At 45.0% G+C, this 14,772-nt stretch overlaps 1 protein-coding gene across 2 annotated transcripts in view; it reads left to right on the top strand.

Moving 5' to 3' along the window:
* Positions 1–1,182: 1,182 nt before the first annotated feature.
* LOC309601804 (secretory carrier-associated membrane protein 1-like) overlaps positions 1,183–14,772 on the top strand; it is a gene marked incomplete at both ends in the record, with an annotated part of 79,793 nt that continues 66,203 nt past the window's right edge. For both annotated transcript variants that reach the window (XM_082334937.1, XM_082334936.1), the window contains one exon: positions 1,183–1,239. In XM_082334937.1, coding sequence (XP_082191063.1) covers positions 1,183–1,239 — 57 coding nt within the window. The remainder of the gene's footprint in view (positions 1,240–14,772) is intronic.

The following is a 14,772-nucleotide window of genomic DNA, read 5'->3' as shown; positions in this document are numbered from 1 at the left end:
TGGTTTTAAGTGTGTTGCATCAATGTAGACTGTTACTGTTCGATATCAAGTATACAGGATTTCAGATTTCAACGATAGCTCTGAACCAAAGGTTCTTCAGTGCTTCAAACAGCTGTTCCCATTTATTTGCATCATTTGGACCAGGTTCTTCAAACTGCAGCGTCAGCATTTCTGAGGAAGTATTTGAAAAGTCTTTTGAACAGTTCAAAATGGTTGAACATTTCCAAGAAGCCCTTTCAATGTGTCCACCCAATTAAGCAGGATTTTGTGACCATGGTTCAAAGCCATACCCTACCTACAGCCCTTGTTGAACCTTTGTACAAGACATCTGAGAAGCCATACACTTGGCACGCCATTTATTATGCCAACAGGAGAAGGGAATAAGGGAGTAAATTTGTGTTTTACCAAATAAGCCTCAAATATGAAGGCTTTCTCTTTACCTTCGCATGTGCATTTCACTTTTCAGACAAGACAGGTTATCCTGACCCATTCTGAGGGGAAGGGATGGAGGAGAGGCCATGCACCACCTCCCTTTGGGTACCATCCACACGGTACCGAGTAGCCCTGAGAGAGGATTACCAAATGGGGGCTACCCTGGCCGAGCCGGCGGCTCGGAGCTGCCCGGCCAGGTGCCGCTCTCTGAGAGGAGGCACCCCGCTCCCGCCATGGCCATTGGCAACGTACGCACGCGCGCTTCCCCGGCTGCCGCGCTGGGCCTGCCATAGGCGGGAAGCCCTGGGCCTCCTTCCCCCCCGGCTCCAGGCTGGTGCTGCCAAGCGAGGGCAGCGGGACAGAGCCCCCCATCAGCTCAGGCGGTGCGGCGAGGGCAACGGGCGCCCAACAACCCTCACCACAGCAGGTCTCCAAACCACAGCCCGCTCCCCCGGGAACGGGCTCTTCTAGCTCTCCTCCCTCCCCATCCCGGGAATGGGCTCTTCCAAGCCCCCGCTCCCTTCCTACCCACCCCGGGAGTAGGTGCTCCCTCTCCTTTTCAAGGCTGTTCCGCCCTGTGACCTCACTTCCGAGGCAGCCATTTTGAGAGGTCGGTCCTCTGTAGCTAGTTTGGCTTGGGTTGCAGTGGCTGGTGATAGTGGCAGGGATAGCTTGCGAGCTAGTGAGTGTGGAGGGTGCTGCAGGGGAAGAGTCGCTGCTCAGTGATCGTAGTGCCCGCCTGCCCCTGTCATGTCGGACTTCGATAGCAACCCCTTCGCTGACCCGGACCTCAACACCCCCTTCGCGGTGAGGCTGCGGGCGGCGACTGGCCGCGAGCCTTCCTCGGTGCCGCGGCGGGGAGAGAACGGGCTGTGCGGAGCCTCGGGTGTCCTGGGGGAGGGGAGGGAGGGAGGGGCACCAGCCCCGCTGCGTGTGGGGGGCCGCTCCTAACCGTGGGAGGTGGGGAAGGGCCAGCGTTGTGGGGTAGCGCTGGCCTCGGGGGGGTTGGCGGGCCTGGGGGGCGTCGATCGGCAGCGCCGGAGGCGCCTGCCTTCCGTGGGGCTTGGGACACGACGGCTCTGGGGGGCTTGTAGGATAAGCAGCGCTTTTGGAAGCCCTAGAAACGGGCACAGCCGTTTCACAAGTTCAGGTTTCTGTGTTTCGTCTCGACTCGTGTTGCTAAAATAACACAACTTGCGTTTCAGGTGCATTATTTTGAAGGAAAAAAAAAGTGTCTTGATTTTGGCGGTAACTTAGTTTGTGTGTGCATAATGCTACAACATTTTTTCTTCCATTTGACTGACCTAGATAGTTAAGTTTAGTGAATTTACTCTCTCTCGCCTCCTTCCAGCTCCTATCAAGCTTACCCACTTCTTTACATTATCTCTGAAGCATGCAGGGTACTGATGGCTAGGTATAAGTTCTACCCCTGGGGAGGAGGAGGGAGGAGTGACTAAAGATTCGCAAATCCTCTCAGTATGGATTAAGGTGGGCCAACACTTGAGGTCCGTACACAAACACCAGCTTTAATAGAAAGCTTCTATAGAGACAAATATTGAGTACAAATATTCAATACCCGCCAACCCTCTCATGGTTATATCCACCCTAGCTGTGCGGTTTTATGGAAAAATCAAGGTAGGCCATGCAGTACTTGACTAAAATTAAAAAACTTAATCACCTTAGGAAAAGTGAAAGAGAGAGAGAAGGAAAAGAGAATCACCAGTCCTGGATCCAGCGTTGGTCCTGCCAACAGGGGTATTCGGTGAGAAAAAAAAAAAGTGAGGCAAAGTGAAGGTTCTTATAGAGATGTTGATTCTGCACAGGGTGCTCGGTGATAATTCAGTTGCTAATTGGAAAATTACATCAGCGACCAGTCAAACCAAGAGGAGTAATACCAGGACTGTCCCCCAGGCAGTAGGTGTGTGGGGGGGAATAAGACACTTCACAGGGAATGGGGCTGAGGCAAGGCTGTCCTGTCTCCACAGGACTCCCTCCCTCACCCTCACTCCAGGGTACTGTCTGGTCCTGGGTCCTAGCGACCGATGCTCTGCATTGTGGTTTTAGCACCCAGGCTGTTTGAGACATCTTGTTGTTTTACACTAGCAGTTCTCTATACCACCCCGTGGCTCAAACAGCAGTGCGATCCAAGTTCTGTATTTTACATCTTCATCTTCGGTGGTGATTCAAATATAGTGGATAGAGGGAGAAAGAGAGGACAGGAGTTTAGAAATCATACACCTAACTACTGCAAGGCCTATTACCGCTGCCAGAAATATCATTAAAATCATAATACCAATATCTACAAGCCATTTTCCCCACCCCGTGAGTCCAAGAGACTTCAGGAGAGAGTTGAACCAGGGTCCAGGGCTCCAGCCGTTAAACCAGTCCTTCAGTTGCATTGCCCAGAAAAGTTCTCCAGCCTGCTCAGATACCTCTCTCATCTTATTTTGTGCTTCTTCTATGGTGGTAGTCGTGTTGTGAATGGTGAGACAGCATTCTCCATCGGTGAGATTTAACATTCTGCATTCTCCCTCCTCTTTTAAAAATAGCATATCTAAAGCTAATCTGTTTTGTAAAGTCATTTTAGACACCTGTTAGACTTGCAAATTTATTTCCCTGAAAGCATGTCTGGTTCAATTGCTCAAAACGTGTGCTTGCCAGGTTAGGTTTTCTAAGACAAACTGGTGCCTTTTAGGGGTTACGTATGGGGTAAATATATTTTCTAACATCAGAGATGTTGTCATGCCCCAGGTATAATAATCGAGTATTCGGACTCCCTGCACTGCCTATTCCAGTGCAGTCTGAGGTGCCTGAACATCCTGTTTCCTCCGGTTATATTTGGGGTCGTTAAAGTCAATTGTTCTGGAGGGGCACATTGATGGTGCAGCGTAAACCCGCCATTTTGTGTACATGCAGGCGTGAGTACATTTTCCCATATGAACATGCCCAGAGGGTACCCTGAGGGGCTGGATATTTAGCAGTGGAGCATGTTGATGGGTCATGGGGTTCGTTTATTGCGACTCCTCCTTCCCACGCAAAATTCCACTTTGCCTCGTGGGTAAGCGTGACTCCACATTTTATCGCAGTTTCTGAATTAGTAATGGTTCCATTACACATGGGATCTCCAGGTTTAGACCCTATTACCGAAAAGCCCCAACAAATGCACATATCCCAAATAGAGGCTCGCAGTTCAGGGATATACCATGTTTCTATGGGGTCCCACGTTAGTGATCCACAACTAATTGTTTGTGAACACTTCATTAGGGGGGTATCCTCATAGGGTAGGGTATTTATTTCTTGTGCATTAATCGTACTATCTGGGTTGGACAAAAAATGCTTAAGGGACCAAGCATATTAATAATGAGAGTGGCTATGGTGAGCATAGCCACCCCATTTGTTAGGAATTTGAATACACCAACCCGGGGAAAACGGGACATTATATTTGTGTTGCAGGGATTTGCCGTGAGAGGGAGGGTCCCACCAACGTACAAGATTGCAAGGGATCTCCAACTCCCGGGGACATCATGTCCAATTCAGTACAAGATTACAAGGGATCTCCAACTCCCGGGGACATCATGTCCAATTCAGTACAAGATTACAAGGGATCTCCAACTCCCGGGGACATCATGTCCAATTCAGTACAAGATTACAAGGGATCTCCACCTCCTGGGGACACAATGTCCAATTCAGTACAAGATTACAAGGGATCTCCACCTCCTGGGGACACAATGTCCAATTTTTTTGGGCTGCAAGGGTGGCACTTGTAGTTCCCCTGCAGAGTTGTTGCTTCCAACAGGTAGCGTTCCATATGTCTCTCCAGGTTATGTTAACTGGAAATCGATAGGCCACTGGAGAGGGCATGTACCAAGTTGTCCCGCTATACTCTTGGAATGGGAATGAGTCAGCTCCCCACAAACATTTTCCTTTCCAGTGTGCATTTTGAATACATTTTTGGTTTAACGTTTCTAGCTTCGAATTTAGAATTCGTGAGAAATTTAGCCAAATGATGGCTAATTTAAAGCCTGCGGATGTGGGGAGGTCTACACAAAGACCTTGGTCTGTTCAATTCCAGATCCGGATGAAACCTGTAATTAGTTCCCATGCCAAATTGGGTTGGTTATCCAAATTCCCAGTTGACTGAGACAGGATTATACATGCACAAAGTAAGAATATAAACTTCTCCCACACCATTTATCCCTAGCAAAGAACAACAATAGGCTTAAAATCAGACCAACAATGCAAAAATGACCCATTCAGCAACAGAAAACATAAGTCCCACGGTGGGCTTCTGACAACGTGTAAAACATATACATAAAGATGAACAATGATTAATGGGATGGGACAATCCATTGGGTATGAATTTGGTGATTCTTCCCGTGGGCATCAGTAGCTTCCCAGGCATACGCTCCAAGAGGTTTCGTTAAAACCAGTGGAACTGTTCCCACAGTGGGAAGCTCCACCAGCATGGGTTGTCCTGACATGGGTGAATGGGGTCTTTGGTTCCTCTTCTTCCTGGGAAGGTGGGGGGTTGGGGACAGAAAGCAGTGAGTCATGGACATCCATTTATCCCCCAGTGACTGTTCACTTTATAAACAGCATCCGGCAGTCTCTCTGCCCACCTAGGATCGTGAGGCCTCAGGGCATGTTTCAAAAGCCCATTTGTGTGTTCAACAATTAATTCCATTCGCTTGAGGGTGATAAGGGGTGTGGAAGATCCACTGAATCCCTTCTCTCTGCACCCACTCCTTAACTACTCCTGCAGTGAAATGACTTCCGTTATCTGATTGGATTGATTTGGGCTTGGGTAGGTAACTGAACCAGAGTTTTAAACCTTTTACCGTGCTTTCCCCAGTAGCTTGCTGCACCACTTCTGCTTGTGTCAGCCCTGATACCACTTCTACCCCTACTAATACATACCTTTTCCCATCGGAAAGTCGAAAGGGACCAATATAATCTACTTGCCATGTCTCCCACAGCCCCTTCTTATTTCTCAAGTGTAAGGGTGGGTCTTTCAGAGGGTCATGTTCTAATCCTATATGGCATTGACTACAAGCAGAAATGATCATGTTACACAGTGCCAGCCCCTGCCACTGGCTTCTTTGAAAAGGTCTTTAACCCCTGAATGGCTGCGTTTCACATGTAACCACTCTAACAGATGTTCCCATTTTTCCCCTTCACTTTCTATGGCTATATTTGCTAGGTGGGTCAGTGAGTCTACTTGGTTGTTCAAAAGGTGAGCTGGATTGTCTCCTGCTTGATGTGCAGCGACCCATCCTACCAGAAAGGATTTTTGTTTGGAAATATTCAGAATTTCCTCCCACTTTTCCTGCTGCCATACTGGTATTCGGTTTACCTCTCATCCATTTTGTTCCCAAAAAGGGAGCCACTCTGTACATCCCTTGAACACAGCATATGAGTCTGTATAAATATACACTGATTCTCTGGTCTCAGCTTCCCTGGTGACCACGTTCCACACAGCCACTAATTCGCCCACTTGGGCACTCCCTTCACCCTCCGTTATGATTCGGTCCCCAGAGTCAACATGTAGTGCTGCTGCTCGGTACTTCCACACCTTTCCCTCCCTCCTAGAGGATGCATCAGTGAACCACATGTTTTTCAGGTGGGGCTCAAATGGAGGAGCAGGTTTTATGCATGAGGGAGGGGGTTCTGTGTCTGGGTGATCGGTGGGTGGATCTTGTATTTGGAGTATTTTGGGTGTTCCTTCCTCTGTTCTCCATGTGTGACAATAGTGATCCAACTGCGGTACCACTTCCTTACTGTTTCTCGCTGTGCCACCCCCACAGGAGGCGGGGTTCTGGACAACACTGGCTTCAAAACCTTAAAGGGCCCTCGTAAGATGATTGGTTGCTGCCATATGATCCTTTCAGCTTCCTGCAAAACTAAACTAACCACAAAAAGGCCCTTCTCCCAAACTGAGTAATGTTTTTCTGCATCTTTAAAACTGCATGAGTAGAATCCTATGGGACGAGTTGGACCTTCAGGCCCATGTTGCCACATATGTATGGATAGCCTGTGAATTGCAAAACCCCATTCAATACGGAGTGGATCTGTTGGGTGTATTGGCCCTAAAGCCTGATATGTGCTTGCTTCAAAAATCAACAACTTTAAGGCTTCTTCATGGATGGGGGTCCAATCCCAGGTGACTCTTTTGCGTGTTAGATCATATAAGGGACGGGCTATGATAGAGAAATCTAGAATGTGTTTTCTCCAAGATACCAGCAGACCTAGGGCATGTTGCAGTTCTTTTTTATTACCAGGCATTGTTACTTGTTCAAGAGTAGCTAAAGTTTCAGGGGGAATGCACACCATTCCTCCCTTCCACCAAATGCCTAGGAATTTTACCTCGGAAGAGGGAAGCTGTACCTTTTCTGCTGGGATTTGGAGCCCTAAATTCTCTAGGCGATTGATTATCTCCATCTGAGTCTGTCCTACTGCAGCAGCATCAGGGCCACCTATCAATACATCATCGATGTATTGATATGCCTTGACGCCCTCTCGAGGAGTGACTTGAGCAAGCTCTTGTCCTAGTGCATAGTGAGCAATGGTCGGTGAATGGCGGTATCCCTGGGGGAGACGTGTGAAAGTGAATTGCACACCCTCCCATGTGAAGGCAAAGCGGTCTCTGTCGGCTTCCTGTGAGGGAACCATAAAAAACATATCCTTTGTGTCAATGGTTGCTAAAACCTGATGAGCTTGCTCCTGTATGGTCGCAAGCAATTCGGCTGTGTTAGGCACTGTGGCTGTCAAGGGGCCTGTGTTGGCATTTAGGCACCGATAGTCAATTGTTAATCCCCATTTTCCATTGGGTTTGCGGATTGGCCTTACCGGGGAGTTATAAGGTGAGTGAGTTGGGATAATTATCCCTTTCTCTCACAACTCAGTTATCACAGGGGTTATACCCTCCCAGGCCCCTAAGGGAAGAGGGTACAGTTTGACATTAATGATTTTGGAAGGAGGGAACGCAGGTGCTGGTTGTAGAAGTCTTATAGAAACCATGGGGAGTCTGAATTTCCACTCCCTTCCTTTTGAGTCTGTCCATGCTCTCCCCTTCGATAAATCAAGTCCTAAAATGTTCGTATGCAAAGTACCCAATATCATCGTGACCTCAACAGGAGATGTGTCTCCAGGTAACCAGCGTCTGACTCGAGCTATTGACTGTGGCTTAGAGTTTCCAAAAGCATCTGTGACCCAAATTTATTTTTTATCGGCAACTATGCCATTGCGATTAGTGACATCCGCCCGAAGTGCTGACATCTGAGCACCTGTGTCAATTAAGAAAGTAACTGGGGTTTTAAAGGGACCAAGGGGAAAAGTAATTAACAAATCCTCTTTATTATTTTCTGTGAACCTTCTCAAATGGACCCACTGGCCGTCCCCCGGCTCAGTTATTGGGGACGGCGCATCCAGTTTCTTGTCCCAAGATCAATCAAATCCTTTTCAGGGGCATTAGGTGCCTTGGAGGCAACTCCCGCAATGTCATCAGATCGGGGCTCTGCCCTCATACTCTCTCGAGTGGGCTGATCAATTTGGAGGGGTACTTTCCGTTTGTCTTTTCATGTTCGCACGAGCTTCTCTAAGGCCATAGTAGGCATACCATCCATTAACTCCCAGGGAATCCCCTTTTTGATTCCCTCCGCCCACAACAGGTTTCTCCTTGCCCCTGAGGCCCAAGAGGGGGGGTGATTTTCTTGCTGTTCCACTCTCCATATGGCAGTTCTTGATTTTATAGCCCCCCCCAGTGACACCCATTCTCCTACCATAATTTATCAGTTCCTGGGCTACCTCCCCCCAAGTCATGGCCCCTCCTCCTTGTTGGTTCCACCCCACCACCCCCTCAGAGCCAGGATATCCCTTAGACGGTCCTGCAGCTGTACCGCGTACAGTTTCAGTGAGTCTGGAAGACCCCGGATCAGGGGAGTCATTCTATCAGGGTGTGCATTTAGCAACATTGGGGAAGGCTGTTGAGGGACTAAACACTTGTCGTGCATCAAGTGGAGGCAGGCAGCCTTTTGTAAACTTTTGGTTAAATGATTTATATTGGGGGTCTCAATACATGCCGGGTCTCCTCTTTCCAGGGGTCTAAACCTCCTGCCCAATACGCAGCTCATTGAGTTAACGACCATGGCTCTCTTTGATCATCAGTGGTTAAAAATATGCCGGGCCCCCAGTATCCCTGCGCCTCATCTTCTGACAATAAAACTCAGTCTCCGCCAGACAATGACACCCTCCATACATATTCAGTCTCAGATTCTTGAGCCCGTCTAGTATATTTTTCCTGGATTTTTGTTAGTTCGGTTGCCAAATACGGCACTGTCCTGGTGGTGACTTGCGGAGCTCCTCCACGTTGGCCTTCAGTGGTCTCCGTTTTGATTAATGGTCTCAGAATTGTCTGCTCCTTTTTGGCTTCGGGGTAAAAAATTTCTTGACTAATTTCCAATTCCTTGAGCGGGTACAGAGGTCTTGAATTGGATGCCGACTTTTCGGCTAACTTTGCCAAACTTGAAAATTCTGGCTCGCTATCCGGAATTGAGTCACAATCTGTTTGATAGTAAACCCCCTGCTCATTCTCTTCTAATTCAGACCGTAAGATTTCTTTTTTCTCGGTCCAATGCATCCGCTAGAGCCGCACAAGCCCGCTGAGTGGCATTACGCTCCATAGTTAGCTGTTTTTGTGAGCTCTCCAGCTGTTTTTGTAAACTCTCGCTTTTCTTGCATTCTGCTGTTAATTGGTCCTGTAAAGACCTAATTGTTTCTCCTTCCGCCTGCCTCGCCAAATGCCTTTCCTTTTGTGCCGCCGTCAGCGCGGCTCCTAATACAGCACACACGAGAGCCTTTCCTCTACCCGCTCGCCACTTCTGCTCCTTTGCAATGGTGACTGTACGGTTTACCACTGTCTCAGGGTCGTGCCAATTATCATGAGCCCAAGCTATTCCAGGTGGCGTAGGGCATGCTTTGTACTCCTTCAACTTATCAAAAATTGTGGAGCAGTCAAGCATCAACATTTCCTGGGTAGTCATGACTTGCCACTGCTTGAACCTCTCCCGGCCTATGGCAGGCAAGTCTTTTCGGTCCTGAATTGAGTCGGTGGTTGTGATCTCCCCTTGCCACATTTACCTTTCACCTACTTTCTGCAGTTTTATCTTCTCTGGCCCCCGTCCAGTCTTTGGTGCCAAGATGTTCACTTTTATCGGCTTGTTAGCTCTTCTTCAAGGCTAGAGCCATTAGTTTTCCACAGTTTGTTATCTTTTAGCTCCCTCCCAAATTCCTTTCCCGAGGCACAAGTGGTTAGTAGTTTTACTAATTGGAAAATTACATCAGTGACCAGTCAAACCAAGAGGAGTAATACCAGGACTGTCCCCCAGGCAGTAGGTGTGTGGGGGGGAATAAGACACTTCACAGGGAATGGGGCTGAGGCAAGGCTGTCCTGTCTCCACAGGGCTCCCTCCCTCACCCTCACTCCAGGGTACTGTCTGGTCCTGGGTCCTAGCGACCGATGCTCTGCATTGTGGTTTTAGCACCCAGGCTGTTTGAGACATCTTGTTGTTTTACACTAGCAGTTCTCTACACCCTGCATCTCAAAATGCTGTGTTGTAATGTATTCTAAAGCTTTTAGTTTTTGCACTACTGACCTGTCATACAGCTGAGACTTGTTTCTTTACCTGCTGTTCTAGCTTCAGCTGTCAAGATGAGCTGACCTCCTTGGATGCTTCCCTTCCTTACCTGTTCTTTCTTTGCTATTTGAATCCAGTTCAATGAATTTCTTGAGCTGCTTACTTTAATAATCTTACCGAACTCTTTTGTGCCTCACTTTTATTTCATGCTGACACTTTAAAACACACACATACTATATGGCAGTGAGTTTAGGATATCAGCTGGAATAACTAAGCCTTTTAAAAATTGAGCTGTCACACTTCAAGCATACTTTTGTGCAGGTAGCTGTTGGAAGCATAGTGTTACTGACATTTATTCATTGGAGTCTGTCTGAATCATTAGTTTTTATGGTCATAAAATTTAGTAAAGTGTATTCTCTAGGCTAGTCACTGTGTTTTTTCTTCATGTTTTACACAGTGCAATGATCTTCTAGATGAACAGCAGCCCTGGTGTTGAGGTTGTCACCAACAATGGTTTGGACTGGCACCAATGGCAGTGAGCACTGTTCTTTTAAATACCTGTTAAGTCCCGGTCTGATTGTCAGGCTCGGGGAAGGTTTGTAATGATCCCAAGAGCGAAATTAAGACACAAATGAGGTCATATGCCACCAATCAGATGTTTTATTGGGTAAATAGAAAAGAGTAAAGTGATAGGAAAGGCAGGAAATATTAGGAGGAAATTAAGCAAGCATTCAGAGAGATAAGCAAAGGATAGTCACCACCATGGATCCAGCGACGTCCCATTGGTCCTCAGTCTTCAGTTTTTCGGTGGTGGATGGCCACCCTCAGGTTTTGTTGTGCCATCTTTTATCTGGTGTTGGAGAGGGAGTTTTGCCCTCTCGTTTCGGTTTGGTTACCCAGGGCAACATCACGTGCCCAACACATGCACATCTAATCACACAATATATATTGTTGGTGGGCAAGCGGCCTGGCCCGGATACCAGTTGGTGTCCTATTCTTGGTGGTGCCTGATAAGCCAAAGAATGGCCTGCTGCTTCAGCAAGTTTGCACAGGTTTCCTTGCAAGCTAGTGGTACTTGATAAGCCAAAGAATGGTCTGCCCTCAGGACAAAAGAGTGGTCTGCTGTCTGGTCTTATCAGATAAACACACACAAGCAAGCTTTGAGACAATTGTTCTTAACACTTCAGTCTCTTACAATACCTTTTGGCACCAAGTACGGAAAAGGTGTCATTGTTTTAGTATATGTCTTCAGCAACATGTGATGCTTTTCTTTGCTTTTTGTAATAGTGATGAAAATAACATATAGCAAAATTTATTGTGTATGGATATCCAGAGTGGTTAGGGGTATTGGAAGCAGTATAGCTGCCCCTGCATGGCTCATCAGCCCACGTAACTTGTCCTATGTAGTGTTTCTGTGACCTAAGCTAGGGACCTACCTCAACCATACTTACAGTTTGAAGACATTGCTTAAAGTGCAATACTTTATTCCAATTTCTCATCAGGGAAAGACTTCTATTGTACCTGTCAGGCAAAATCCACGCTCTACTTATCTGCAATGCATCATGATAAAAGGACTCTAAACAACTTATCTGTAACTTGAAGCTCATTGTTAAACATGGTTCTGGATTTCTTGTAGAAGTTGTTTTAGGAAAGCTGTATGCCTTTCCTTTTTTCGGAGGCCTTTTTTTACTTCTTTCAATCTCTGCTGACTTCTGTCTCGTCCCACTGCCCACAAAAGGTAATTTTGCATATCTTTCCTCATCCACACGTTTACCTAAAGGGGCAGAAGGCCTCATGTATAAGCTAAACCTTGATTGTCATGCCGTTGGCATAACAAATTTGAAATTAGTGGGTATTAATGCGTGTCTGCATTTCAGGTTTGTTTGACTATGTGTTTTAAAATACTTTATACAAAGAACCAGTATTTCCAGATGGACCCTGACAACCTAAGTAATGTTGTCTGAACACCTTATTCAAATGTATTCATATTTTAATTTATGCTTGATAATTTTAAGTATGATGATATTAGTTATTTTCCTTACCTTTGAAGCCACTTCCTGTGCTTGTGTAAAATCACAAACTAGTATGGCAGAGAAAGGAGAGGGGGCATCATGTGGAAGAGTTATTGCCAAGGTCTAAAAATAGGTCCTGCTTTTTCTTAAATATTTTGGTTTTACTAATTGTTTGTGATCTACTTGTGAGGTTTCCTGTGACTATTCTCATGCCTTTTAATAAAAAGATTACAGCAGAGATTCTTACTTGATGTTAAATCAAAAAATATGTTTTCTGGGAAGATAAAGGTAAAGCAGAAACATCTAGTTTGCTCATTATTTTGGGTAGTTAATTCTTTTGGAAATCTAAAATTAAATTATGTTTCTGTTTTACTATCTCCTGAAAGTAAAGGAATTTAGTTTGTAAAATAGGATTTCTTGTTTCAAGTATTTGCTTGCTTGGATTGATCATAAAACGTTGATTTTGAGACAGTGGCTAATTAACCTCTGCTTTTATTATGTGGTACTTTTTTTTTTTTTTTTTTTTTTTTTTAAAAAAAACAACCAACCAAACCCTGAACTGAACCCAAAGGCTGATATGCTTTTGAAGTCATAGTATTCCTCTGTAAATAGCTGTCCTCTGGATGGTGTACCAACCAAACCAAGATGTGTTTTGGTTTGAAAGACAAGAGGTAATGAAACAAACAGATAATAACATTCTAAAGTTAAAAAGCTTTTGATCACATTAAAGTTGTGCAGAAGAAAATGCATCTATGTACCATTCAAATGAAGATGTGATAATCCTGCTATAATTTGATGTAGTAGCATTGTGAAGAAATACACATTTGGTGTGTAACCTCAAGTATCATAGATGGAAGTAGGCTAATAACGAAAGTTTTAGGGGGGTGGTGGTTTTTTTTTTTTATTCCTTTCACTGAGAAACACTTGTCATAGTTTGTGAGCATGAATTCACACTTGGTAAAGTTCTCACTGACAAATGGTGCAGTCCCACAGCACCCAAGCAGGGTTAGCAGAGCAGGTCCAGTGATGGTAACTGCATTCAGCCAAGAGTCCAGAGTGTTAGACAAGTCCATAGTGAGGAGGCAGATCCAAGCCCAAGTTAGAAAGTCAAGTCAGGGTCAGGATCAGGTCCAGCAAAAGTAACCAGGGTCGGCCAACAGTTCCATGATGACCAGGCAAGTCCTTAGTGATGAGGCAGGTCTGACCACCTAGGAGGGGTTTGAGCGTCCTTAAGGCCCTGACAATCTATTCTTGAATAGACTAAAACAGTATGAAATAAATTTACAAAGCTGAATTTCTAAAATCAGCTTAAACCTTTTCCTATGTAGCTGTCTCCTTGGTGTGTTTGTGGTTGTGTGTTTGGTTTTTGTTGTGTTTTTTTTTCTTTTTTTTTTTTTTCTCCTTTTAAGTCATAGGACAGGGGATAGTTGTAGTCTTCCATCTTGGGAGATGATACAAAGGTTCTGAAACTGCAGTCTCTTGAAATCCAATGTAAGTTTCACTTATTCTGAAACAATTCAGCAATTCATCTACTCTAAAAATGTGTTGGTGTTTTTTTCTAAGTGAATGATACTACTACTAAGAGAAGAATTTTTTAAGTAGAGTTATGAATTTCCCAGGCCTTTGTGGCTTGGCTGACAGACTGTAAAAGTTTTGGAGGGCTGGTTGTTACAGTCATCCAAACATATGAAATGGTTACTTCTGAGTGACTGTGGAATCAGGACTTTAAAAAGTGGGTTCTGTGATGAATTCTGTTGGGTCGGTTCCTCTGATGTGATTGGAGCTCTGAGCAGGTGCAGGTATTTGATACTATAGAAATTATGGTAGGACTGAAAATTAAATAGATTTGTGTTTAAATGTGAATAGTGACCTTCAGGTAAAAAAACAAACCACTAAGTGATGTAGATGAAGATTTGAACAGAGTGCCCTATGTCTGTCTTGTTCAGTCACAGTGTGGAAGGACACGATCATGGAAACCCTCAAATGTATGTAATGTTAATTATATGAGTAGTTTCTTTGGGTGGGATTAGGTATCCAAACAGTGGTTAGCTTTGAATTGTTGCTCAAAATAAAGACGTGGGTCTTTTGTAGTTCCGTCATGACTGTCATTCTTGTGTGGATGTCTGAGATGCTCTAAAATACCTAAAAATGGTGTTAGGCACCTGAATTGCTTCCACTGAGGTCACAGGATTACTTGAGTCACTAGAGCTAAGTATATGTTAGAGCTTAACTTTACTACAGATGTAGTTCCAGTTATAATTTGGATATTGCACTTAATCTGACTCACGTGAGCACAAATTAATCTTCTGTCTGGTTTGGCAGGAAGTACAAGCTGGAGATCTGATGCTGAAGCTAATAGTGCTTTGATGACTCTGCTACCTTGTGTGGCAGCAGAATCTATACAGTTTACACCTTGACTGCTATTGTTCAAGTGAAGCTAAAGTGATAGAAACTTATAGCAAGGAAGAGAAGTCTTAATTATTTCTGAAGGATTAGGACCCTAATTACTTGAAGTGTTTCTGCAGTATTTGTGCTTTAGAATTAAAAAGTTTTGTTGTGTGCCTGTATGCATAACTTAGTTTTAATTCTTTTATATGACTATAAAATATACCCAATTAAGTTGTCTGTCTTTAAATTAGTAAAGGACATAAAATACAAATATTTTTCTGACTTTATTACCTGTTTTCCCTTCATGA

The sequence above is a fragment of the Platalea leucorodia genome (assembly GCF_965183815.1).
Source record: "Platalea leucorodia genome assembly, chromosome: W".
Lineage (NCBI taxonomy): Eukaryota > Metazoa > Chordata > Aves > Pelecaniformes > Threskiornithidae > Platalea > Platalea leucorodia.
Note: the sequence above shows the minus strand (reverse complement) of the source record. Positions and strands in the feature narration are given on the sequence as shown.